The sequence below is a fragment of the Pongo pygmaeus genome, chromosome 12 (genome assembly GCF_028885625.2).
Source record: "Pongo pygmaeus isolate AG05252 chromosome 12, NHGRI_mPonPyg2-v2.0_pri, whole genome shotgun sequence".
Lineage (NCBI taxonomy): Eukaryota > Metazoa > Chordata > Mammalia > Primates > Hominidae > Pongo > Pongo pygmaeus.
In genome coordinates, this window is record NC_072385.2 from 26298600 (window position 1) to 26325057 (window position 26458).

A 26458-nucleotide genomic window follows, 5' to 3' on the forward strand; every position below is an offset into this window, starting at 1 on the left:
TTTCTCCCATGCTGAATTCTGTGTAATTTCTTTTGAACTGTCTTCTAGTTTACATTCTTTTTTTTTTCTTTTTGAGACAGAGTTTTACTCTTGTTGCTTGGGCTGGAGTGCAATGGCACCATCTCAGCTCACTGCAACCTCTGCCTCCTGGGTTCAAGTGATTCTCCTACCTCAGCCTCCCAAGTAGCTGGGATTACAGGCATGTGCCACCGTGCCCGGCTAATTTTTGTATTCTGAGTAGAAAGGGGTTTCACCATGTTGGCCAGGCTGGTCTCGAACTCCTGACCTCAGGTGATCTACCCTCCTCGGCCTCCCAAACTGCTGGGATTACAGGTGTGAGCCACTGCGCCAGGCCTTACATTCTCTTTCTTAAAGAGAGAATGTAAGTATCTAAATCTGCTGCTAAATCATCATTGTTTTTCATTGTAATAAGGTCTCTTTTATGTACTCACATTGATAAGAGACAAGTAGTAAATAATCTTTAAAGCACAAACTAATTTAAATGTAAGTGTTTTCCTGTCTGTTTACAGGACTTAGCAAATGCACATCTTAGAGTTCTGGGTTTCTAATGTGTATCTCCTCTATGAAATTCTTTAAAAATATCTGTTATTGGTACCCCTTAGACTATTAGTCTCTTTTAGAACTTCTAAATCAATGGACCCTTAACTTATAGGAGCCACCTGGATGTTAGCAACATCTACATTAAACATGCTGAGTTTTTAAAAGAGGGCTGTTAGACATGCTAAGTATTTTGAGATAATACCATTGTTGTATTGAAAACTTTAATTTTAAAATGCAAACGTTCTTAAAGTCCTGGTTAATTTTATAACTATAAAATTAGTTATAACTTTGAGATTTCTGTCTTGTTTTTTATAGGGGCAGTTTTACTCTTAGATGACTAGAAGTAGATTTCTTCTTATTTATAACTATAAAATTAGGTTTACTTTTGTTAGAATAAATTAAAGAGAGTGAATTTGTAATTTGAATAACTATTTACTAAAAATATACAAGATGTATTCTTATTTGGGCCCTTGTGACAAAAATACTATTGTGGCCATAGAAATCTATCCTACAGTTTGAAGAACTGAGATTACTGTCAGTACTGAGAACATTCTACCTTCATCATTAGAAAGATTATGAAAAACCAGATTCAAACAAACTATCAATACTACTTATGAAGTATGTCTGTAAAAAAAATTAAGCCTGAGTCTTATCAGGCCTCTAGACCAGGGTTTCTCAAGGTATGGGCCCCAGACCAGAAGCATCAGCAACAAATTGTTAAAAATGCAGAATCTTGGGTCAGAAATTGGGGACCAGCAATTGGAATTTTAGTAAGTATACCAGATGATTCAGATGCCTGCTCAATTTTGAGGATGACTCATCAGTTTAGTTATTAGGATTTACAGGGGATAGGGGAACATGTTAAAGAGCACCAACTAGATAAGGTCAGTCAGTCAAAAGTAAGATGTCTGGACATTCTGGGCCTCCTGATGTCTTAGAAAGCACACAATACCATCTATGATGTATTTTTGTCCACCATCCCACCCAATTGCACCTGGATCTTCCTATTTATAGGCAATTGGAACAAGTTCAGTGTTACCCTGTAATGATTAAAACCCAAATATAGGACTGCTATAGCATAAATGACCACTTTCTTCAATTAATAAGTGGCACATTAAAAAATACATTTCTATATATAATTGTTATAGATAAAAAAATAACAAAATGGCCGGGCGTGGTGGCTCACACCTGTAATCCCAGCACTTTGGGAGGCCAAGGCGGGCAGATCACAAGGTTAAGAGATTGAGACCATCCTGGCCAACATGCTGAAACTTCGTCTCTACTAAAAATAGAAAAATTAGCTGGGTATGGTGGCATGCATCTGTAGTCCCAGCTACTCGGGAGGCTGAGGCAAGAGAATCGCTTGAATCTGGGAGGTGGAGATTGCAGTGAGCCATGATTGGACCACTGCACTCCAGCCAGGGTGACAGAGCAACACTACATCTCAAACAAACAAAAACACAACAACAAAGTAAAGCTTAAGGAACATCAACCAAATCCAATATATGAGCCCTATTTAGGATACTATAAAAAGACATTCACAATAACACAGGCAAAATGAACATAAACTAGGTATAGGTGACAGAGAAATCCAATAAACATTGAATTATTCACTGGGGAAAGAAATGATGTGTGGGATTTAAGTCTCTAACTCTCCCCTATTTACGCCAAAAGACTGTCCGTGAGTTGAAAACTATTAGAGATGCGTGACAACTCAAGAGAGATTATAGTGTCCTCCTTGTATGCTTGAAAATGTCAAAAATAAAAGTAATTTAAAACTAAAACAAAAACGAAACCATAATTCTTAAGATGCAGCTTGAATTCAGTTAACTACAGCAGTTGTATGTGAAGCATTTCAAAGAAGTTAATGACATCACAGTATTAAATCCATCTGACATGGAAACCAACTCTAACTACAACATAGGTTTTTGTTTTGTTTTGTTTTTTTTGAGATGGAGTCTCACTCTGCTGTCAGGCTGGAGTACAGTGGCGTGAGAGATCACTGCAACCTCCACCTCCTGGGTTCAAGCGATTCTCCTGTCTCAGCCTCCTGAGTAGCTGGGACTACAGGCGCATGCCACCATGCCCAGCTAATTTTTGTATTTTTAGTAGAGACGAGATTTCACCATGTTGGCCAGGATGGTCTCAGTATCTTGACCTTGTGATCTGCCTGCCTCGGCCTCCCAAAGTGGTGGGGTTATAGGAGTGAACCACTGGTGCCTGGCCTATGGCACAGTTTTAAAACTGCGTTTGCCTAGAAAGTGGATTGCTGTATATAGGCCAAGTGTTGGGCTATATGACTCCATTGTCTTAGGCTATTTGGGGTTGGAGGAAGGAAGAGGGGTGAAGTAGAAAAGGAACAAGCTAATAAATGTTTTTTAAAAAGTAGAATTTAAAACAAAACCACGTTCAGCTGAACACCAGAACTCAACACCAGGATAAAAATCCAATTTTCAAAGAGCTAGAAGATCAAGCTAAGCACTTACTGTATTTTGCTGAATGTTAAAATTATATAAATGTACTACAGTTGCCTCAAGATGTTAAAAAGTCAGCTTTTCAAATCTGGTCACGGCCTACTCATATGATAGACCCAATTCAAATGAGCAAAATTTAAAAGTTACACATACAGACAAATTCTCAACCACCAGGCTGTTTAGTTTAAGTTATAAGTCAGAAGTTCTAAGACTCTCCTTTTACCCACCTTGAGCAATCGCAGCAAGTTTTCCCTTTTCTTCAGGGCTGAGCTGCAACATTGTATTTATAACAGGAAGAAGTCTCTCTCTTTCACTACCTGGTTTCAAGAAAATGAACTGCAGCAAGACGTTCTTCAAGTATTCCAGGTTAGCTGCAGACTTCTCTCGCTCTTGATTCCTTTCCAATCTTCTTACTTCACTTTTGAGAAGCTGGTGTTAGAGAAATGAGTTAAAAATGGGCTTTAGGAGCTTCTGATTAAATATGGCAGACTGAACTCATGTATTTTTCTTCTCTTCCCCGCAAATTTCTCCCTTCCCTCCATATGGCAATAAAGGAAGGAATTCAGTTAACTACAGCAGCTGTATGTCAAGCATTTCAAACGAGTTTATGACATCACAGTATAAAATCCATTTGACATGAAAACCGGAACTCCAACTATGAGATAGTTTCAAAGCTGCATCTGCCTAGAAAGTGGATTGCTGTATATGAACCAAGTGTTGGGCTATATGACTCCATTGTCCTAAGCTGTTTGGGGTTGGAGGGAAGAGGGGTGAAGTAGAAAAGCAACAAGCTAATACAAGAGGAGAAAAAGTAGATGAGACACATCAAGAAATTCTCACGATAAACAGATGAAGAGGTGGAAATGAGTCAGTCCAGCAGCTTACCAAGTATCACTGACAAGAGGAGAGGATGCATCCTGTGTAAATACTGGGGTTCTTGTCTCAGAAGCACAGGGTATCATGGAAATTGGAGTTGAAAGCTGGGGAACTGATGGAAGATCTCCATGAGGAGCAACTAACTGGAGCCATGGGTTGGTACCAAGATGTTCCCTCTGCCTTCTACTTTCTATAGAAACTAAGCCAGTATGGCATGGGGCTCTGAAAATGGGCTGAGGGGAACATCTGTAGCCTCCACTAACCCCCTGCCCCTACCCTGTTCCTAAAGTCCCAGGCAGTTAAGACGTCCACAGTGAACGGCACTTAATCAAAAGTTCAGACACAGTGAAAATTCAGGAATATAAGACAATGTGAAACACTATCAGAGAAATGAGGCAAAGAATGATATAGAAAAGGTAATAGCATGTTCAAGTCTTTGAGGAAGATTTCCAGGTTGAAACCAAGCCATAGCTTTTAGTATATTTTCATTTTAGGTTAGACAAGAAAGTTAGAGAACTTTGTCCTCAAACCTAAGACCATTTAAAAAAGTGACAATAAAGAAGACTAAGAAATCATGAAGAGAGTATAAATTTATGAAAATATAACATTTGGCCAGGCATGGTGGCTCATGCCTGTAATCCCAACACTTTGGGAGGCTGAGGCAGGCAGATCACGAGGTCAGGAGATTGAGACCATCCTGGCCAACATGGTGAAACCGTGTCTCCAGTAAAATAAAAAAAATTAGCCAGGCATAGTGGTGCGTGCCTGTAGTCCCAGCTACTTGGGAGGCTGAGGCAGGGGAATTGCTTGAACCTGGAAGGAGGAGATTGCAGTGAGCTGAGATTGCACCACTGCACTCCAAACCTGGTGACAGAGCGAGACTCTATCTCAAAAAAAAAAAAAAAAAAGAAAATATAACATTTAAATAAGTCATTTAGGTTTACTGGGCTAGTTAGTGATTTGTTAGCTATGATAATGTTTTTATTAGTGGGAAAATGTTATTTTATAGAGATGCATACTGCAGTATTTAATGGTGGAATGTCATGATATATACAAGTTACTGAAAATAACTGAATTCAGCTTTAAAATAATCTGACAAGGATAGCTAGTGGCCTTGCACAGTGGCAGGACAGATCTATTAGGAGCAGCAAAGTACAGGGGAAAATCATGTCCTTTTCAGACAGCTATGAGTTTGAATTTTGTTCCACCATTTACCAGCTTCAATTTTTCTCTCAACCAGTGATGAGATTAAATAATATATGTAAAGCCCAGGGCCTGGGTCATAAGAACTCCTCAATAAGCAGTATGACTCTATTCTGAGGGGTGATTTATCAGTGAGCCAGGGTGGAAATACCTCATTTGAGTAATCCTCAACTGCTCTGCACCATTCCTAGATGTTTCTGGTGTCTACTTTAAACAGGAAAAACTTCCCATGCCACTTTGCCATCTCCACCTGAAAACTGTTTAGTAGTTCAGTACTATAAATATCAGCTGAATAATTTAAATTTACTGTTTATCTTTAGAATTCAAAGACTCACATCCATTTAAGTTTTATTTAAGCATATGTGAACAATGATTTGTGAATATCTCTCTAGTTTCTAAATCTATTACGGTTTCTTAGAAAAAGTAGGAATAAGAAATAATCTTTATGTAATAGGTGTAAAAGAAGTATTTTGGCTGGATGCGGTGGCTCACGCCTGTAATACCAGCACTTTGGGAGGCCAAGGCAGGTGGATCACGAGGTCAGGAGATCGAGACCATCCTGGCTAACATGGTAAACCCTGTCTCTACTAAAAATACAAAGAAATTAGCCAGGCATGTTGGCGGGCACCTGTAGTCCCAGCTGCTCAGGAGGCTGAGGCAGGAGAATGGCGTGAACCCGGGAGGTGGAGCTTGCAGTGAGCCGAGATCGTGCCATTGCACTCCAGCCTGGGTGACAGAGCAAGACTCTGTCTCAAAAAAAAAAAAAAAAAAAAAAAGGCAATATTTCTCACCATCAGGAATCTAATATAAAGATCAAGACATTATAGATGCATCTGCAATGTGAATTTTTCAACTTGGGTGCATGTGTACGGAGGGTCAAGAAAACCAAACTGGCAGTTTTCACGGTGGCCAGGTTTTCTGATCTCACCTTAATTTGCTCCATAAGGATTGCATTGGTTGCTTCTGTTTCCCGAAGCAGGCCATTTAAGTGATCTGCACTTTTTGTGGTGGAACTGAGCTTCTGAACCAACTCTTCTTTGGTAAATTCAGCATGCCATAATGGAGGCTCTGCAAGATGTTGTTCCAAGAATTAATTTTCAAAATCATAGATTACAGATGAAGATTCTAAGTAAGAAAAATCTAAATATGAATATCTTACTATGTGATATTTTATAGGTCTGCTTTCTTTGCCATTCATCTATTCAGCATACCTCAATCAACAGATTATATGTTGTAGGTGACACAAATAAAACAGTATCTCTGTTGTAAAGCATGTAATCTAACTGAATACAAGCCCTATGAGTCCCAGTTCTGAAATTTGTCAGAATTGTGTTTATAGACAGTTTTATTACACATCTTCTTCCCATCTATTAATATACCAAGATTTTATGTCATTTCACGTATAAGGAAAGCATTAACATTTACTGGTCACGTATCATGTTCCCTCCTAAGAATCTTCTATCAGGTGGGGTAGGTATCATTATTCAAACTTTACAGACGATGAAACAGGCTCACAGTTGACAGGTAATTTTTGCAGAAATCACAAAGTCAAATTGGCTTCTGGAGTCTGCTGCTGCTCTATCATGATGCCTCCATGTCACCACTATTAACTTTGCCTGAAGGAACCATGACTTGCAGTTTCTACCCCACGTGGTCAGTGACCATGAATACAAATGACCCTTACTCCAGGTGATCCTGAAGTCTCAGGAAGATGACAAACAGATTCCCCCTAAATTTTGAACAGTAATATTAATTACAGGTAATAACATATACCAAAACATCACTACAAAAATTTAGCATTACTTCATCAAGAGGAATAAACTGAAACTGTCAGTTTCTTGGAAGGGTGAGAGTATAGTTTATCTTGCTTTCTAATATCCACCACCTATTTGTGACTATAAACTTCCCACCACTTATTTATGGTTCAAGCCTAGGGCAAGACCTAGCATTTTATTTTAAAAAAGATTTGTTTAATAATTTTTCCATTTGGACAGTGTGATGGTTAATACTGGGTGTCAACTTGATTGGATTAAAGGATGCAAAGTATTAATCCTGAGTGTTGTCTGTGAGGGTGTTGCCAAAGGAGATTAACATTTGAGTCAGTGGGCTGGGGAAGGCAGACCCACCCTTAATCTGGTAGGTACCATCTAATCAGCTGCCAGTGAATATAAAGCAGGCAGAAAAACCTGAAAAGGCGAGACTGGCCTAGCCTCCCAACCTACATCTTTCTCCTGTGCTGGATGCTTCCTGCCCTTGAACATCAGACTCCTAGTTCTTCAGTTTTGGAACTTAGACTGGCTCTCATTGCTCCTCAGCCTGCAGATGGCCTAGTGATCATGTAAGGTAATACTTAATAAGCATCCATCCATCCATCCCATCCATCCCATCCATCCATCCATCCATCCATCCAATTAGTTCTGTCCCTCTAGAGAACCCTAATACAAACAGGTAGTGGAATATTGAAAGAAATTTTATTGGAGCAGCCCAAAAAAGTGTATGTAACTTAGAGTAATAGTAATTAAATAAGACAGTGAAATTAAATAAGAAAAACATATTTAGACAGAGTAACATACCAAGTTTAGTTGCGGGAGAATTAAGCAGCTGCTCTAAAGACTGTGTGTATGTGCTGGTGGAAGACACAGACTCAGTATCAGTTGTTTCCATGCCTTCTCCCTCTTCCCGGGTTACAGTGTGCATGTCTAGAAGTGGGAGGTCTGTGTTTCTCCTTTCTCGAAGGTTCTTCAAAGATTGTTGAGAGGAAACTGGGCCTATTAGATTTTTTTTAAAGGTTAAGTGTGAGATTGTTCAAAATCTATTGATTCGGCCTTACAGAGATACACAATAAAATGAAAATATCAAATGATAAGAGTAGAGGAATTAAGTAACTATAAGATAAGTGAAAGGTGTATGAAGAATTGCTAAAACATTTCTTAAAATTTAGTCATCAAGGCCGGGCGTGGCTGAAATCTGTAATCCTAGCAATTTGGGAGGCTAAGGTGGGTGGATCACGAGGTCAGGAAGTTCAAGACCAGCCTGGCCAAGATGGTGAAACCCTATCTCTACTAAAAATACAAAAAATTAGCCAGGCACGGTGGCAGGTGCCTGTAATCCCAGCTGCTGGGGAGGTTGAGGCAGAGAATTGCTGGAAACCAGGAGGTGGAGGTTGCAGTGAGCCAAGATCACGCCATTGCACTCCAGCCTGGCAACAGAGCGAGACTCCAGCTCAAAAAAAAAAAAAAAAACAAAAAAACAAAAAACAAAAACTTAGTCATCAAACTTTTAACTACGATAGTCATCTTAATAGAAGCTATAAATTAATTGCTACTAGCTAAGATAAACTGTTAGATAACACAGCTCATAATATAGTACTACTTATTTTTTATTAATTTAGAGTAGAGGGCCAAACTACTGCTAAATACTGGCCAAAATTAAAAAACTAGATTGTAGCAATTTTTCAGGATTAGGTATTTCAGATTGCTGCATACTTCTTGAAACATACTTGCTGAAATCTGCTTGGCAGACTCCTCAATCACTGCCCTTATACCTTTACCTCTGCAGCTTCTTAATTGTTGCTGCTCATACCTACAGTGCTCATACAGTAAGAGCCCAGAATCCAGGGCATGGAAATAATCAATTACATTGTCTAGCAAGACTTTCCTGTTTGCTGATAAACTGTAAAGTGTTTTTTTTTCTGAGACAGGGTCTCACTCTGTCACACAGGTTGGAGTGCAGTGGCACGATCTTGGCTCACAGCAACCTCTGCCTCCCAGGCTCAAGCCATCCTCCCACCTCAGCCCCACAAGTAGCTGGAACTTACAGGTGCATGCCATCCACCCAGATAATTTTTGTATTTTTAATAGAAATGGGATTTCACCATGTTGTTCAGACTGGTCTCAAACTCCTGGCCTCATGGGATCCAACTGCCTTGGCCTCCCAAAGTGCTGAGATTGCAGGGGTGAGACACCACGCCCAGTCTAAACTGTAAAGTTTATCAGGCCCTTTGACATGTATTGGTTTATTGACTCCCCAAAATCTGAAGTTCAGAGAAATTTAATGACTTTGCCCAAGGTCTCATAACTGAGTTAGAAACCAGAATTATAATCTAGATTTTTAAACTTCAGATTTCATTTATTTTGCATTTCATTAAGTTGCCTTAGTCCTGACTGCCCTTTCTGAAGCATTTTCCTGGGTTTCTGGTAAGCTGACTCCTTATTCCACTGCTGATTGCTAGATTACAATCTCTTGTGCGACCTTTGCCCTGGCTGATTACTTCCTTTGTTGATTCTTTGGCATATGTTAAATTCTTCTGAAGTTGCTTTTTTACCCTAATAAGTGACTGATAGCTGCTAATGCTCCAGTGACAATATTTCCCATGGGAAACCAAAACACCATCAACTTGCTACTAAAATACTGCATCATCATGGCTGACATTTTTCCATTTCTTCCTGGAAGCAGAATGGAAGATACTGGGTGCGGCTGAACTAAAACTCCAACTAGCTGTAAATGTGAAAGCAAAGAAGCTATATTGGTTATGCAATTCTACACATTCAGTGCCGCTTGAGTGTTTCTAAGTTCCTTGCTCTATCTAATGTTTCTATTTAAAAAGTAGACAAATTTGATGACTAACAATGGAGAACACGAAACAAATCTGGTGAATACTAGAATTAAGACGTGTCAGCCAGGCACAGTGGCTCATGCCTGTAATCCCAGCACTTTGGGAGGCTGAGGCGGGCGGATCACGAGGTCAGGAGATCGAGACTATCCTGGCTAACACGGTGAAACTGTGTCTCTACTAAAAATACAAAAAATTAGCTGGCCTGGTGGCAGGCACCTGTAGTCCCAGCTGCTCGGAAGGCTGAGGTGGGAAAATGGCATGAACTCAGGAGGTGGAGCATGCAGTGAGCCGAGATCGCGCCACTGCACTCCAGCCTGGGCGACAGAGCAAGACTCCATCTCAAAAAAAAAAAGACGTGTCATGAGACTGACAGAGCATGTTTAAGTCAGAGAAAAAGAAATACTCCTTTCCATTGAGGGTAAGGAATACGTCAAAGTCAGCATTCTAAGAGGTTATACAGGCTTCTGTAAGTATAATCAAGAGGGAAGGATTCAGATGATTCAAATATCTTTCTAGTAAGCAAATCCAAAATTCATTTATCAGATTTGACACTGGTGACACCTAGTAAATTTTCTTTCTTATGAATTTGTGAAGAATGTATTTAAGAGACATAAATACCTGAAAACATGAACAACTAATATTTCCATGTGTACATACATACTTCTTGTGGTCGGTTCATTCTTAAGCTGGAAGAGCTGTGCTTCCATCTTGGAGAGCCGCTGCTGTAATGTCTCCACTGTCTTTCTGTGCTCTTCCTGCAAATGTCGCACTTGATCTCGGAAGCTATTTCGAAGGACCTCGTTCTGGGATGTGAGCTGACTCACAGTCTGTGTATGTTCAGATTTCATCATCATGTTCTCTGATTGTATTGAACACAATCTGAAAGATGAGAAACTTAGTTACAGAAGATCTTTCAATTTTATATGCTGACTTAGCCTTTCTCAACTGGGTTCTGCAAGAGAATTAGCTCTAAGACCTCTACTGAATGTATGAATCAACTTCTCTCCTACATACCTACACTGTACTCATTGTGAAATAACTTGATGAGAACTGACACTGGCTGTCATCTAGTTCAAATAATCTGTTACACATTTCAGATGAAGAACTCCAGTTAAGAAACTGTGTTGTGTTGTCCAGACTAGGAACTTCTTTCATGGTTCATCAGAAAATAGGACTATATTTAAAGCATAAAATAATTATACTTTTAATTAGTTCACTTCTTCACATCATCGTATGTGGTAGCTCACATAAATGTAAGATTAATCTCCCTTTTATCTACTACCCTGAAAACATTAAAAAAAAAAAAAAACCCACACTCTTTTGATTTACTCAGAAAACTTTAGCGGACAGTATCCATTTTTGAGTCAATTAACATGAACCACAACAAACACAGACTTGGTTTACTATAGCTGTTTCAAATCTCACTGCACATGAGAATCACTGGAGTACCTTGTTGAAAATAGAGACGTCTAGTTTTCATGTTACACCCACTGAATCAGGATCTCAGTAGTGGTTCTAGGAATTCTCTACTTTTAAGTAGTTTTCAATGTGATTTTTATGTACTCAGCCTGAAACTAACCAGTGGGCCTACAATTCGGGAACCATCACTTTTAATGGTTTACCTGTAGTTTTCATGTTTTATATGTTTGGCTTTGGTAAAAAGTAAATAAATAAATAAATAAATAAATTTCCTTTTATACAGGGGATCCACAGAGTTCTCTCATAAAAATTAAAAAAATACAAAAGCTGCCAGAGAAAAAAGTAAAAGCCCCTTATTATTACTCTCATGCCTGGCAGGATAAAATCCCAATTCCACAGGTAGATAAACGTTGTTAACAGTTTAGTCTGTACTTTTCCAAGATATTTTTTCTACCTGCTACACATATGGGCACCATACAAGGTTTAAAACAGGGTTTAGTGGCTGAAAGGAGAAATGCAATAAAATACCATGTTTCAGGAAAGAAATCTTAATTACTAAGTTCATATTGATTAATGAATCTAGAAAATACTAGTGTATACACATTTCTCTGCAAGCATTTTGTTCAAACAATATCTACCAAGAAAGTGAAGGAAGAACCATCGGAGGTTACAAAAATAGTCTAAGCAGGATAAAAATTAGAGGTAGGGTAAAGTGTCTATTCTCAGGCAGTATCACTGACATTTATGAATTACCAATTTGAAAGCTAAATGCTTAAACCCCCCATCTGGAATCAGAATGATTGTGCTGACAGAAGTTCACTGTTCTGTCTCAGTTGTTACAGAGGTGTTTATATTAACTGTAGTCTCTGGGTAATACAGATATTCATTAGTTAGCCTAATTATCACATTCCTCTGGAACCATTTTCACAATCTGCTATAGAGAAAGTATGAATATTAAAACATTTTTTAAAAGTGGAGACTATATAAAGAGAAGGCTATTTCTTCATACTTGGGCACAGACAGTAACAATACCATTAGTTTTTAATATTTCTGAAGAAGAGGAAAGACTCCTAAAGATATCTCAAAATGCAATGAAAACTGACTGGCACATAGTAGGTGCTCAAAAAACACTTACTGAAAGACTGAATTACTTTAGAGGAATCAACAGTACTTTATTTGTGTTAGCAATGTAATTTGCAATAACTTTCCTAAAGAATAAGTGTTGGAGAATATCAAGCAAACATCACTATATATAAGATAATCTCATGGTAAACCCTGGTGATAGGCAGTTAGAAAACTGGTACATCTTCCCTGAAACTTTGGTTTACATGATTAACAGGCAAATTACACTGTTAACAGACAGAAGCCACAAAAAGCTAAACCTGCTTTCATTTTTCAGATCAGCATAAGATTAGGTATATATTATATAAGCAAATCTGTGATAAAATTATCTTAACACCCTTGATAAAAGATGCTCAATGAAGAATTCTTTTCCTCAGCCTAATACTCCTACTACCCAATTTCTTTATTACAGGAGTTGAAAACTTCTTGTTCACAATAATCTATTTATTTTGCCAATACTTCTAATGTCTATTTAAAGTATTATAGTGATGAACAAAATATGACAAATTGAAGACAGAATTGCAAAGATAAGTTGTATATTCTTTTTCAGTTAGCAACTATTTGGGTGTTTTCTTCTAGAAAAAAAATGCTTATGATTTGATACCTGGGTTGAAAAAGTAGCATGTTTTTGTTTGTTTTTTTAGAGAAACATCCTAGCCAACAAGGCTGTAGGAGACACAATACTGGATGAGCAGATAGACATTAATTGTTCTTAAAAATGCAAAATATAAAAGCAATGTAAAAGGCGAAGCTCTAAGGTAGATAAAGCAAAGTTACCAAGCCTTTAGAAATGTCTATTTTTTATTTTCTAATCTGCATTTATCTCAAGGATCAACATATTAGAAGTTTCAACAAAGAAATACATTGCTGTCTGGTACAGCGTTAGTGCTGCTAACAGCCTTACTTTTCCCGGAGTTCCGCCTCTTTGGACAGTTTCCTGCAGCATCTTGTTGTGCCTTTCTAGCAGTGTATCATGTTCAGACTGCAATGTTTGAAGTTCAGATACATTAATCTGTAAGTTATTTTGGCTATCTTGTAATTTCATTTTTAGCTGGTCAATCAGCATTTCCAGATGTTCCCTAAAACAGAAATACAGTTTTAAAATTTTTTGAAAAAGGTGAATTTGATTTTGTGGTTTCAAATATAGTTTAACCGTTCAACCTTTCAATGCCATACACTTGGATGATTCTAAAGGAAATATAATAGTCTGAAGAATTCAAGACTAGGATTAAATATAATACAAAAGATACTATAGCCAGATTTAAAATCTTAGGCACTACAGATTTACAAAAAATTTCTTCAAAATTTAGAATTTCATATTCAAAAAGGGGCATCAAAATAGCCTATTTTATGTTACAGGACTATGTCAGTTAAAGAAAAAACCTCACACTACTTTTTTTTTTGAGACGGAGTCTGGCTCTGCTGCCCAGGCTGGAGTGCAGTTGCGCAATCTCGGCTCACTGCAACTTCCACCTCCCAGGTTCAAGTGATCTTCCTGCCTCAGCCTCCTGAGTAGCTAGGACTACAGTCGCCCACCACCACACTGAGCTAATTTTTTATTTTTAGTAGAGACAGCATTTCACCATGTTGGTCAGGTTGGTCTTGAACTCCTGACCTCAGGTGATCCTCCAGCCTTGGACTCCCAAAGTGCTGGGATTACAGGTGTGAACTGCCATGCCCGGCGCACTCACACAGTTCTTAAATTGTTGTTATAAGAATGGTATGTCAGACCAAGTTACAGTGAAAGATAATCCCTGAAGAAAAGCAGGCCTTTTTAGACTTGGAAAAAACACTAGGTGGAAATAGTTAAAATCCTGATTCTGCCACAATGAGTACAATACACTATTAGTTTCTTTTTTTTTAATGTATATTATAAGAAAGTAGAAGGAACACAAAACATTTACATTCATATAATGTGAACTCAAAATTTAGGCATGGTCAAAAATGGCTCTTGAAAATGGTGACATTTATATTAATGAAATGTATCAGTATCTAATTTCCCCTTTATATAATGAGCTACTAGAAAGAAAATACCATGTTTCAATCTACAGTCTCTATATTTAATAGATTCCTAAATGAAAGTAACAGAAACATAAACATACAAAAATTTCAGAATAATTAGTCTTGTTTAGAACAGTAAGAGCCAGATGTAAAACTGCTTTGAATACTGAACCGCTCAACACAGATGCCATGGAATGCCCTATTTCTCTCTTACTCCCAGTACAAACAGGATCTGTATGCTAGTTTTAAAGCAGCATAAACAATATACCATTCAAATAGAACTGAAATGGTCATAAATAAGAAAAGTTTAATTCTAGACCAAAATTCAGTACTAAATTTAAAATTTTTGAAATAAGTGAAATATTTTAAAGCAACTTCTGTTTAACCTAAATTAATGGCAAATAAGTATACTTAGCATTTTAATTTTTACTTCTAAATTTTCAAAATTGGAAAAACAAATCATAATGTAATTTTAATGCCTGTATTTTCTACCATGACAAGATCTTATTAAGACAAGATTGAACTGTGAGCCTATTATCTCATATCCTGGCTTCACTGTGCACTTTAACATCTAATTTTAGAGTTTGCAACAGTGTCCTTTGTAATGAAGTTTCCCTGTTACTGTTTGCAGACACAGTGAAGCCAAGAAATTCTGTTCTCTTTGGTAACAATATACATAATTTCACAGTTAAAAATCATAATAGGATTTTAGGCCGGGTGCTGTGGCTCACGTCTGTAATCCCAGCACTCTGAGAAGCTGAGGTGGGTGGATCATCTGAGGTCAGGAGTTTGAGACCAGCCTGGCCAACATGGTGAAACCCCATCTCTAATAAAAATACAAAAATTAGCTAGGCATGATGGTGTACGCCTGTAATCCCAGCTACTCAGGAGGCTGAAGCAGGAGAATCACTTGAACCCAGGAAGCGGAGGTGGCAGTGAGCTGAGATTGCACCACTGCACTGCAGCTTGGGCAACAAGAGCGAAACTCTGTCTCAAAAAAAAAAAAAAAAAAAAAAATCATAATTGGATTTTCAATCTACTTGGTGAAGAACCTGCATTGTGGGAGGAAAACTCTGCATATTTAATTTAGACTTTACCTTTCTTGTTTAGCGCCCTCAGTTTCAGCCTGAGACACAGATTTATTTTTCTGTTGTTTTAGAACGTTATGAACTCGGACTTTGTAGCTCTCGAATTCAGAGGTCATAGTAGCTTGTTCTGCCTATAACATTTAAAAGAGAGAAACGTTTTCTATTGTAACAGGGTCCTTCTGTTTTCTTTCAGAGATTAACAAATTGAGATAAAAACGTGTTTTTGAAAATGAGAAAGATAGCTGACATTCTTTTTGGTTTCTTGATTAACCTTGCTAAAAAGCATACTTCTGTTGGCTTTACACTTAAAAAATTTTAATTGATACATAATTGTACATATTTATGGGGTGCATGTGATATTTTGATGGATGCATACAATGTGTAATAAGCAAATCAGGGTAATTAGGATATCCATTGCCTCCAACATTTATCAGGTCTTCATGTTGGGAGGCCTTACACTTTTTAAAGACCTCTCAATAATACATATTTTCTGATAAGAGATCCGTTTCTACCATGTCTTCTACCCTGGTAGATTAATTTACTAACCATACATTTTATAGTGACACTATGTACTTTTGGAACTTTATAAACATTTTCTCTTATGATATCTCCTCTTTTTATAAATTTGAGAAAAATTAACTCAAAGAAATTAAGTTATTTGAACTTCAGTTTTCAAAACAGGGTGGTTAAGTGTTAAGTTCTAGGTCTTCCACTTTCTTGAAGTGATCTGTAAACTCCCACAACAGTGTTGCCATGATTGCTTAAATAAGAGCTGCATCTAACACAACCACTGCACTGTGTCTGTTTTGGATGATGACAAGAAAGTAGGCCCCCCCACAGCCATGCTATTAAAATGTTATTTTATAATCATTTAGCCCTAAGAACTGTAACACTTTTCTAATAAAAAAAGCTTTATAAATAAGTGACACATAAATTGCAAAACAAGGTTGAAATGGAAAAAACATCATGTTTTTCCTTTTGGCAAAAAAAGTGATCCAAGTTACGATTAGGGTTGGCATGGGATTGGGGTTAGACCCAGATTAACTGAACAGGTCTTAATCTAATAAGTGCTCTTAACAACAAAATACTAAAAAGGGAGAGCACAGCCCTGGAGTAAACCAATGACTAGCGATAATAAAATCCTAGTGGCTTGCTGTGGCTGAAGAACGCACCTTGGCAGCACAGCTCTCTTCCTGTAGTGCTGTCACTCTCTGCTGGTATGCACTTAGCTTACACTGGTGCTGTTCCGCAGAGGTTTTCAGGTGCTCGTGGATTTTGTGCTTCTCTGATGTTATTTCAGCCAGCTGTATCTGGGGGTAAATCTTTAAATTTAGCTTTAGCAAATCCTATCTTCACTAGTTAAAGAGGTTTTCCTTAAAATACAAACTTTAGGTTTGAGACATAAGTACATATAAGGCATAATTAAGTAGTGAAATATTTTTATGTATTATTATTGAAAAAGTAGAGACAAGTAGAACATTTTCTCACTAAGCTATCTTTTCTTAAACCAACATCAATTCAAAAAAATGAACATCCCAGACTACATATTTAACATACAATGTTTAAATACTTCAAGACATTATATATATAAAAATATACACAAACATAGCAAACGTATAAAATCATTTTATAAACTGTTCCTTGTGACTGCAATATCATTAAGTTCAGATGCAGGCTTATTTTATTTTGCACTATTCTATAGTATATTACGAATTTCCAAATACGTGAAAATAATCTAGCTTGAGCTAACCAATATACTCCAGTTATATGCCAGATTTGATTTATTGTTGTAACTTCCTCAAAATGTTGAGGAATCTTTCTAGATATCCTTATAGGATAATTAATAAAATCTCTAAATGGTACTTCACTTCTACATGAAAAAACTTTTTTTAATCTTAAAAAGTAAAACCCTTACTTTATAGACTTCTACTTGCTGCTGGCTTGCCTCCAGCTCACCTTTTAAAGATGCTTGAAATATTAAGTGATCAGTTTCCTACAGAATGAGAATCTTGGTTAAATTTTTTTTAATGTTACTCACAAATAAATTATGAACAAGTACTAAAATAGGAAACTGAAAAATTAACGTACTGCTTGCTTTGAATCTGCCAGTTCCTTTTTGGCTTTCACAAGCAATTGCTTGATTTTGGTGTTTTTTTCTTCATATTGTTGTACTGAAGACTGTAATGAAGCTAGCACAAGAAATAATTTCAGCAGAAAAAGATGTAACAATTTTTATCAGTGAATTTAAATACATAAATATGTCTTCTTTGTATTGGCTTATCTTTAAGCCTGTTTTAGCTTTTTATTATGGAATACTTCAAACATATGTGACAGTAGTAACAACAGTGCCATAAACTCTACTGTACCCATCTCCTGGCTGTAACAATTACAACCCATAGACAATCTTAGTTAACCCAGACCAGGAAACAGCAAGGTACTTAAGAAATGTTGAAGTGAATAAATGTGGACTATAAACATCTTAATGGCAAATAGTTTTACACCCATTCTGGGTCCCCAGTAACATTTATCACTGTGTTAAACACCCGACTGACAGTGAAAGACTGGTGAAATAAACAAGTAATGCCCCCCACCAAATCAAGTTGTTATGATGAAATAATTAAAAGGTAAAGTGAATTTTCTTTAACTCACTTATTTCTTCTTGTAGGGTTTCTTGTTTCTGTTTTTGAATTTTTATTTCTTGCTCCAAATCTTCTATCTTGTTGTTTTTATTAGTTAACTTTTGATTTAGTTCTTTCATCAAACGTTCATAATCAGCTATTTCCATATTCATCAATGTGGTCTGTTGGGCATCCTGCACATTTTATAAGTAGAAGATTTACACAATAGTAGATCAGTTCATTTGTAAATTTTTTTTGTCATTTGTAAAATTGCTAAAATGATGCCACAGCAATAAATGGGTGCTTTTCTGTAATACTGAAATCGTTTACACTGTAACAAAGAAATGAGGAGTTGGATATTTTCTAGTTTTTAATTTCACAAAATATTTTCTAGTAGTTTAACCCAACTTTCTTAGTTTCATTTTATTTCATTATAACTAACTACAACTGACAGTTGTAGCTTGCGGAGCTCTTATTTATAAAATACTAATATGTCAAGTGGCTCTTATAGTACATTTCTTTTTAGCCTCATCTTTGAAGGAGTAAAGTCAGCCAAAGTTTTAAGTATAATACAAATTTCAAGCTTTGACATTAATTAAATCTGAATGTGTCATACAACAATCATGTATACAAAATGAAATGTCAAACCAAAATCTTGTAAATCAGGAGCCTAGATTCTTCTGAAAGGACTGGTACTTAGACAATTAAGTTAAATTTTCAATTTTTTGAGCAAATAATTTATAAAGCATTATTTTAGTACCACAAGTAACATTCTAAAACACTTCTTTTCAAAATGTATAGAATAGTTTAACAATGCAGGCTGAGTGCGGTGGCTCACACCTGTAATCCCAGCACTCTGAGAGGCTGAGATGGGTGGATCATTTGAGGTCAGGAGTTCCAGACGAGCCTAACCAAATTGGTGAAACTCCATCTCTACCAAAAATACAAAAAATTAGCCGGGTGTGCTGACGCATGCGTGGAATCTCGGCTACCTGGGAGGCTGAGGCACAAGAATTGCTTGAACGCGGGAGGCGGAGGTTGCAGTGAGCCGAGATCATGCCACTGCACTCCAGCCTGGGCCACAGCGTGAGATCGCAGAGAGAACAGAACAAATAGAACAACAAAACAGAACAATGTGAACATTACATCAATTTTCATCCTAGTGTTTTATTTTACCTTTTTAACCAGCTCTAATTCTTGCATGGTTTTCTGAAGCTGTTTCTTTTCCTTTTGAAGTTGTACCTGAAGTTCTTCAAGTTCATTTACAGTAGTGGCATGTTCCTGAAATTAAAAATAAAAACAACCCACACAACCCAACCAACATTAAAAAGGTATTTTTAAGGGGCTTTAAAATAAATCTGACAGCCTGGCGTGGTGTCTCACACCTGTAATCCCAGCACTTTGGGAGGCTGAGGCGGGTGGATCACAAGGTCAGGAGATTGAGACCATCCTGGCTAACACAGTGAAACCCCGTCTCCACTAAAAACACACACGAAAAATTAGCTGGGCATGGTGGTGACTGCCTGTAATCCCAGCTACTCGGGAGGCTGAGGCAGGAGAATGGTGTGAACCCGGGAGGTGGAGCTTGCAGTGAGCTGAGATTGCGCCACTGCACTCCAGCCTGGGCGACAGAGCGAGACTCCGTCTCAAAAAAAAAAAATAAAAAATAAATAAATAAAAAATAAAAAATAAAAATAAATAAATAAAATAAATCTGACATGCTAAAATACAGAAAGTTTGGGAATATTTCAATGTTTAAAACGTATACACCCCGAAATCACAGCATGGATTCTCAAATTTATGGTTGGTATTAAGAAATTAATGAACTCTGCTGTATTCATAAATGCTACTCTTTAGTAAGTCTTCCCTTCATTTAAATAATATTTTGGTAAATGCATCATATATATGTGAATCAATCTCACAGGATTGTTTTTACCTTTATCTTCTGTTCTTTCTGAAGTTTTTCAGCTTCTAATTCTTTGTCTATCATTGCTTTGGCTCTCTGGACTTCTAAAATCTGTACTTCTAATAATTTGGCATTAGACTGTAGTGTCTCAATACGAGCCAGGAGATCTTCATTATCAGAATTTATTTTTTCACACTGAAATGACAAATGATTCATTACTATAAACATGCAGAAAACATATACAGCAGAGGAAGAATGAACAGGTACATTAATGAGAATATTGGCATAGTGTGACAAATGAAGATTTCCAAGTCCATGCTACAGAATAATATTAAGAATCAGTTTTAAAATCTGTCATTGAAATACTAATATGGTAAACCTTACAAGAGATCAGGTTGCACTGGCAGAGCAAAGAGCAGAAATGAAAAACAAACAAACCCCCAAACAAACAAACAATTCTCTAGGGGAACTGAGATTAGAATAATAAGCAAGATAGTTGCTAGCTGTTTCGTCTTATTCTTCTCTCCTAAGTGGGAAGGAGGGTGAAGTGGGGGGGGAATAACTTCTGTTTCCGACTATATTTAATTTTTTATGCAAAAAGTATTGAGATTAAAATATACCTGTTATAGTTTTCATTTTTGGATTTATTAAAAAATTACCTGCAAAGTCGAATTTCTTAATTGTCTTGTAAGGTCTTCAATATGATGCTCAAAATTATCAGCACGTTCTTTTTCCACATCCAGTTGCTCTGACTGCTTTTCATATTCTAATAAAAGATTCTTCAATAAAAGAAGGATTTAACTTTGGCATATTATTATGCATTCAACAGGTCAGACTTCATCATCAAGCCACCTTAAGATTCATGAGTCCATTCCGGATGCTTAAAATATTTACCCAAGTTGAACAGAATACCTAACTGGCATTAGGTAATAAAATTAGCATATTTTGGGTAACTTTTAGTATTGGAGGGTGGGGGAAACATATGAAAGGAGAAGAAAATTTTAAATATAAACAATATAATAGCTCCAAGGTTAAATATTCTACTCATTAACAAAAATGAACTTCTGAAATGTAACCACAATTTAAGGATAGATAAAACGTTTTATAAACACAATTTAAGGACAGAGGATAAAAAGTTTAACCTGGATACCTAACTCTACCTGAAGAATTCTGATGAGAGAAATATTCCAGGCCTGACCTAATATAAGGTAAAGGTGCTAATGAAAGAACACTGGAAGACATTCATAGATTTAGTCTCTCACACTCTGCAGTGACACTTTCAGTATTTCCTGAAGAATCCAAAGCCAACTGAATTTTCTTTGATATTCCTAGTTGGCCTACTGAAGGACAGAATGATCAGACTTTTTTGCCACACACAAGCTAATTAGGTTATCCACCAAAATATGTAAATGAGATTCAGTTTCGAGATTGCATGTAGTTCTTTTTCTCTCTCTCTCCTTCCTTATAAATCCTGTTTTTGCCTTTGTTTCTGGAAAACTTCTATTTTCTTCCCATAAATGTGCCTGCAAAATTACTAGCAAAATGGTGTTTTTAAAAAATTTTTTAAGTTCAGGGGTACATGTGCAGGTTTGTTACGTAGGGAAACTTGTGTCACAGGGGTTTGTTGAACAGATTATTTCCCCATCCAAGTACTAAGCCTGGTACCCATTACTTATTTTTCTGATCCTCTCCCTCCTCCTACCCCTCCACCTTCTGTTAGGCCCCAGTGTCTGTTGCTCGTCTGTATGTGTCCATGTGTTCTCATCATTTAGCTCCCACTTATAAATGAGAACATGTGGTATTTAGTTTTCCATTCCTGCATTAGTTTGCTAAGGATAGTGGCTTCCAGCTTCATACATGTCCCTGCAAAGGACATAATCTCATATTTTTTTATGGCTGTGTAGTATTCCATGGTGTATATATACCAATTTTCTTTATCCAGTCTACCACTGACAGGCCCTTCGGTTGATTCCACGTCTTTGCTATCATGAATAGTGCTGCAGAGAACATACACGTACATGTGGCTTTATGACACAATGACTTACATTCCTTTGGGTATATACCCAGTAATGGGATTGCTGGGTCAAATGGTATTTCTGTTTTTAGGTCTTTGAGGGATCTGTTTTCCACAATAGCTGAACTAATTTACACTCCCACCAAAAGTGTAAGTGTTCCTTTTTCTCTGCAACCTTACCAGCACCTGTTATTTTTTTAACATTTTAATAGTAGCCATCCTGACTGATGTGAGGTGGTATCTAATTGTGGTTTTATTGCTAGCACACTGTTTATGTTTTCTTGCAAAGTTTATATTTGGAAGTTCCACTGAGATATTATGCGTAAAAGAGAAACGACATTAACCAAGAGGACTGTGAAGCCTGGCAGTGGCTTTCCTGAGGACCTGGACCTCTTGTGTCCTTGGCTCACCTCCAGAGGCTTCTCTGGTGTTTTTTTTTTTTTAAGATGGAGTCTCGCTCTGTTGCCAGGCTGGAGTGCAGTGGCGTGATCTTGGCTCACTGCAGCCTTCGCCTCCCGGGTTCCAATGATTCTCCTGCCTCAGCCTCCGGGGTAGTTGGGATTACAGGCATGTGTCACCACAACTGGCTAATTTTTGTATTTTTAGTAGAGACAGGGTTTCACCGTGTTGGCCAGGCTGGTCTTGAATTGACCTCAGGTGATCCGCATGCCTCAAGCCTCCCAAAGTGTTGGAATTACAGGCATGAGCCACTGAGCCCGGCCTCTGCTGGGTCTTGTGTGGCATTTATGCTCTTTTGGATCGTGCTTGCGAAATCTTTTTTTTGAGATGGGGTCTTGCTCTGTCGCCCAGGCTGGAGTGCAGTGGTGCAACCTCAGCTCACTGTAACCTCTGTCTCCTGGGTTCAAGCGATTCTCCTCCCTCCGCCTCCCAAGTAGCTGGGACTATAGGTGTGTGCCACTACAGCTAACTAATATTTGCAGTTTTAGTAGATGACAGGGTTTCGCCATGTTGCCCAGGCTGGTCTCAAACTCCTGAGCTCAGGCAATCTGCCTGCCTAGGTCTCCCAAAGTGCTAGGATAACAGGTGTGAGCCACCATGCCCGGCTCTTGCTTCCCAGATCAGATCCTTGACTAACGCACTTTTGTTTCTAATTCTCATTTACATATGGTCAATTATTTGACTCAACTGGTGGCTGACTGTTACAATCTGAATTTTAATTTTATAGTCTGTCCATTTAGTGATTTCAGTGGCAGAAGACAAGACTTGGGAATCTAGAATCTGGCTTATGTTCTATTTTTTTTGAGACGTTGTCTCGCTCTGTCGCTAGGCTGGAGTGCAGTGGCGCGATCTCAGCTCACTGCAACCTCCACCTCCCTGGTTCAAGCAATTCTCCTGCCTCAACCACCATGTCCAGCTAATTTTTTTGTATTTTTTAGGAGAGATGGGGTTTCCCCATGTGGCCAGACTGGTCTCGAACTCCTGACCTCAGGCAATCCTCAAGCTATGGCCTTCCAACGTATGTTTTTCTATGTTTATTTATGAGTTTGCTACTTCTTGGCACACATGCATACAGGGTTGAGGTATCACTAGGGTCTTTTCTTTTCCATAGAAAGAAGATTCTGTGCTTGTTTAGTATTTGGGTAGGCTCCTCTAGAAATCAGAGATATTTATCCTCTTAGTCTCTATCTGGCCTTCTTCATTTTTACTCATTCTGGTTCCAATTGCTGTCAATAGCTGTAAAAACTGAATTGCTATGCCAAGGCATAATAAATAATGGCTCCCTTTGGGAAATTCTGATTTTAATCAAGTATTATTCCTAAGGGGAGTCTTGGAACAAAAACGAATGCCATGCATACAAGAGTCTACTTTCCTTATGCAGGGTAGACACTTCTAAACATCTGAATAATTACAAATTATTGTCCCTCTAGAACTCCTGTGTGTTCAGATCTTTTAATAAACCGATACAAGTTATTACAAGTGATATGAACACTAAAAAACTAGCCAAATTAACAAACTCCAAAAATTACTCAGTATCTTTATAATGATGCATCCTGAAGAACCTAATAGAGCATAGGTATATGTGTTTTTTAAAGTGATAAACATTAATAAGCATTTCAGCACCTCTGGTTCTACCTTAAATCCTGTCACATTTTTATACGTAAGTTTATATTACATATGAAAATATGGTAATGAAATTTGAAAATTTAAATTTATACATGACAAAGAATTAGTATGCTTATATATAAAGATCTTATAAATCCATTAAAAAACCCATTTAAAATTTATATATGGGCTTCTTCATAAGAGCAAGTTACATGAGGAACTTGCTTCTTTACATTTTAAGAGACCCTATAATCTATTAATTTCTTCCAGAGGTAGACCAGACATATCAATTTCAAGTAGTTAAATCTATCAATCTTTTCCTTTGTAATTTGTTAAAATACTTTAGGTAGGGGTGCAGTGGTACAATCTCCGCTCACTGCAACTGCCACCTTCCAGGTTCAAGTGATTCTCGTGCCTCGGCCATCCGAGTAGCTAGGACTACAGTCACCATGAGTGTGTGTGCCACCATGCCCAGCTAAATTTTGTATATTTTGTAGAGACAGGGTTTCGCTGTGTTGGCCAGGCTGATCTCAAACTCCTGGCCTCAAGTGACTCACCCACCTTGGCCTCCCAAAGTGCTACAATTACAGGCGTGAGCAACTGCACCTGGCCTAAATTTAGTATCTAAAGTTTGAAAAAGTCTTTTGTATCCAGAAGTCAGTTAAAAAAAAGATCAAGTACTTCACTTCAGGTTTTTTAAAAATATTTTTCACAAAATTTTTTAACCCATCCAGAATACATTTTGCTATGTGGAGTGAAATAAAAACCTAATTCCTTAGAAGGAATGTCTTTCTTCATTGGTTTCTGTTTCAAACTTTACTGAGATGGTATAGCTTAGTTGATGAAACAATAGATCTGGAACGAGACTCCCTGAATTAAAATTTCAGCTCTGCTCTGTTACTTGTTCTGTGACCCTGAGGTTTCTTAAGAAATCTGAGTCTGTGACTTTGAGTTCCTTCATCTATTTATGCCTCAGAGTCCTCACTTGTAAAGTGTTGATGCTAATATACTTGGGGGTTGTTTTGAGAATGAAGTGTATTGAGATATGTAAAGTGCTTAGAAGAGAGCCTGGCACCTGTTTGTTGTTATGCGGAAGTATCTATCTCTTCTGCTACATTCATCTGTACCATTCTTGCATCAGAATTCTACCACATTACTGTAACTGTGATAAGTTTTAGTGTCTCTTTCATCAGTAGGATGTCACTTTTTTCTTTTCATTTACAAAAAATTTAGCTACTCTTGCTAGTTTTTTACTTAAAACTTAGAATTCTCTCAAGATCCAGCCAAAAAAACTCTACAATTTTTAACGAATTTGTCTTAGAATTTATAAACCAATCTGAGAACTGATAGTTCAAATAACAGTCATCCTATATAAGTTTTGCAGTTTTCTTCATTAAGTGCCAAAACTTCTCATTTAAGTGCTTCCTAAGATTGGATTTTATGGCTGCTGTGGGATTTTTTTTTTTTTCATCAAATCCTGCCTGATTACCACTCACTTTCTTCTCCCTTCCCACCTTACTTTTTTTTTTTTCTTATGAAGTATTTATTGATGATTCTTGGGTGTTTCTTGGAGAGGGGGATATGGCAGGGTCATAGGATAATAGTGGAGAGAAGGTCAGGAGATAAACACATGAACAAAGGTCTCTGGTTTTCCTAGGCAGAGGTCCCTGCGGCCTTCTGCAGTGTTTGTGTCCCTGGGTACTTGAGATTAGGGAGTGGTGATGACTCTTAAAGAGCATGCTGCCTTCAAGCATCTGTTTAACAAAGCACATCTTGCACCGCCCTTAGTCCATTTAACCCTGAGTTGACACAGCACATGCTTCAGAGAGCATGGGGCTGGGGGAAAGGCCATAGATCAACAGCATCCCAAGGCAGAAGAATCTCTCCTAGTCAGAACAAAATGGAGTCTCCTATGCCCACCTCTTTCTACACAGACAGAGCAACAATCTGATCTCTCCTTCCTTTCCCCATACTTTCCCCCCTTCTTTTCAACAAAACTGCCATCGTCCTCATGGCCGGCTCCCGATGGTCGCTGTCTCTTCGGAGCTGTTGGGTACACCTCCCAGACAGGGCGGCCGTGCAGAGGCGCTCCTCACTTCCCAGATGGGGTGGCGGCCAGGCAGAGGCGCTCCTCACTTCCCAGAGGGGGCGGCCGGGCAGAGGCGCTACTCACCTCCCAGACGGGGTGGCAGCCAGGCAGAGGCGCTCCTCACTTCCCAGAGGGGGCGGCCGGGCAGAGGCGCTCCTCACCTCCCAGACGGGGCGGCCGGGCAGAGGCGCTCCTCACTTCCTCCCAGACGGGGTGGTGGCCGGGCAGAGGCGCTCCTCACCTCCCAGACGGGGCGGCCGGGCAGAGGTGCTCCTCACTTCCTCCCAGACGGGGTGGCGGCCGGGCAGAGGTGCTCCTCACCTCCCAGACGGGGCGGCCGGGCAGAGGTGCTCCTCACCTCCCAGACGGGGTGGCCGGGCAGAGGCGCTCCTTACTTCCCAGACAGGG

At 38.2% G+C, this 26458-nt stretch overlaps 1 protein-coding gene across 1 annotated transcript; it reads right to left on the bottom strand.

Annotated features, from left to right (window-relative positions):
- Positions 1–1879: 1879 nt before the first annotated feature.
- Positions 1880–26110, bottom strand: LOC129030498 (GRIP and coiled-coil domain-containing protein 2-like). Its single transcript, XM_054475881.2, is given in 15 exon segments — positions 1880–2004; positions 3263–3464; positions 6043–6182; positions 7688–7882; positions 10391–10608; positions 13175–13198; positions 13200–13349; positions 15369–15490; positions 16532–16669; positions 17275–17352; positions 17448–17548; positions 18009–18171; positions 19154–19258; positions 19914–20078; positions 20543–26110. Coding segments are annotated over 14 exon segments (1800 nt in total). The 5' UTR covers positions 19968–20078; positions 20543–26110; the 3' UTR covers positions 1880–1894.
- Between the last annotated feature and the right edge of the window lie 348 nt (positions 26111–26458).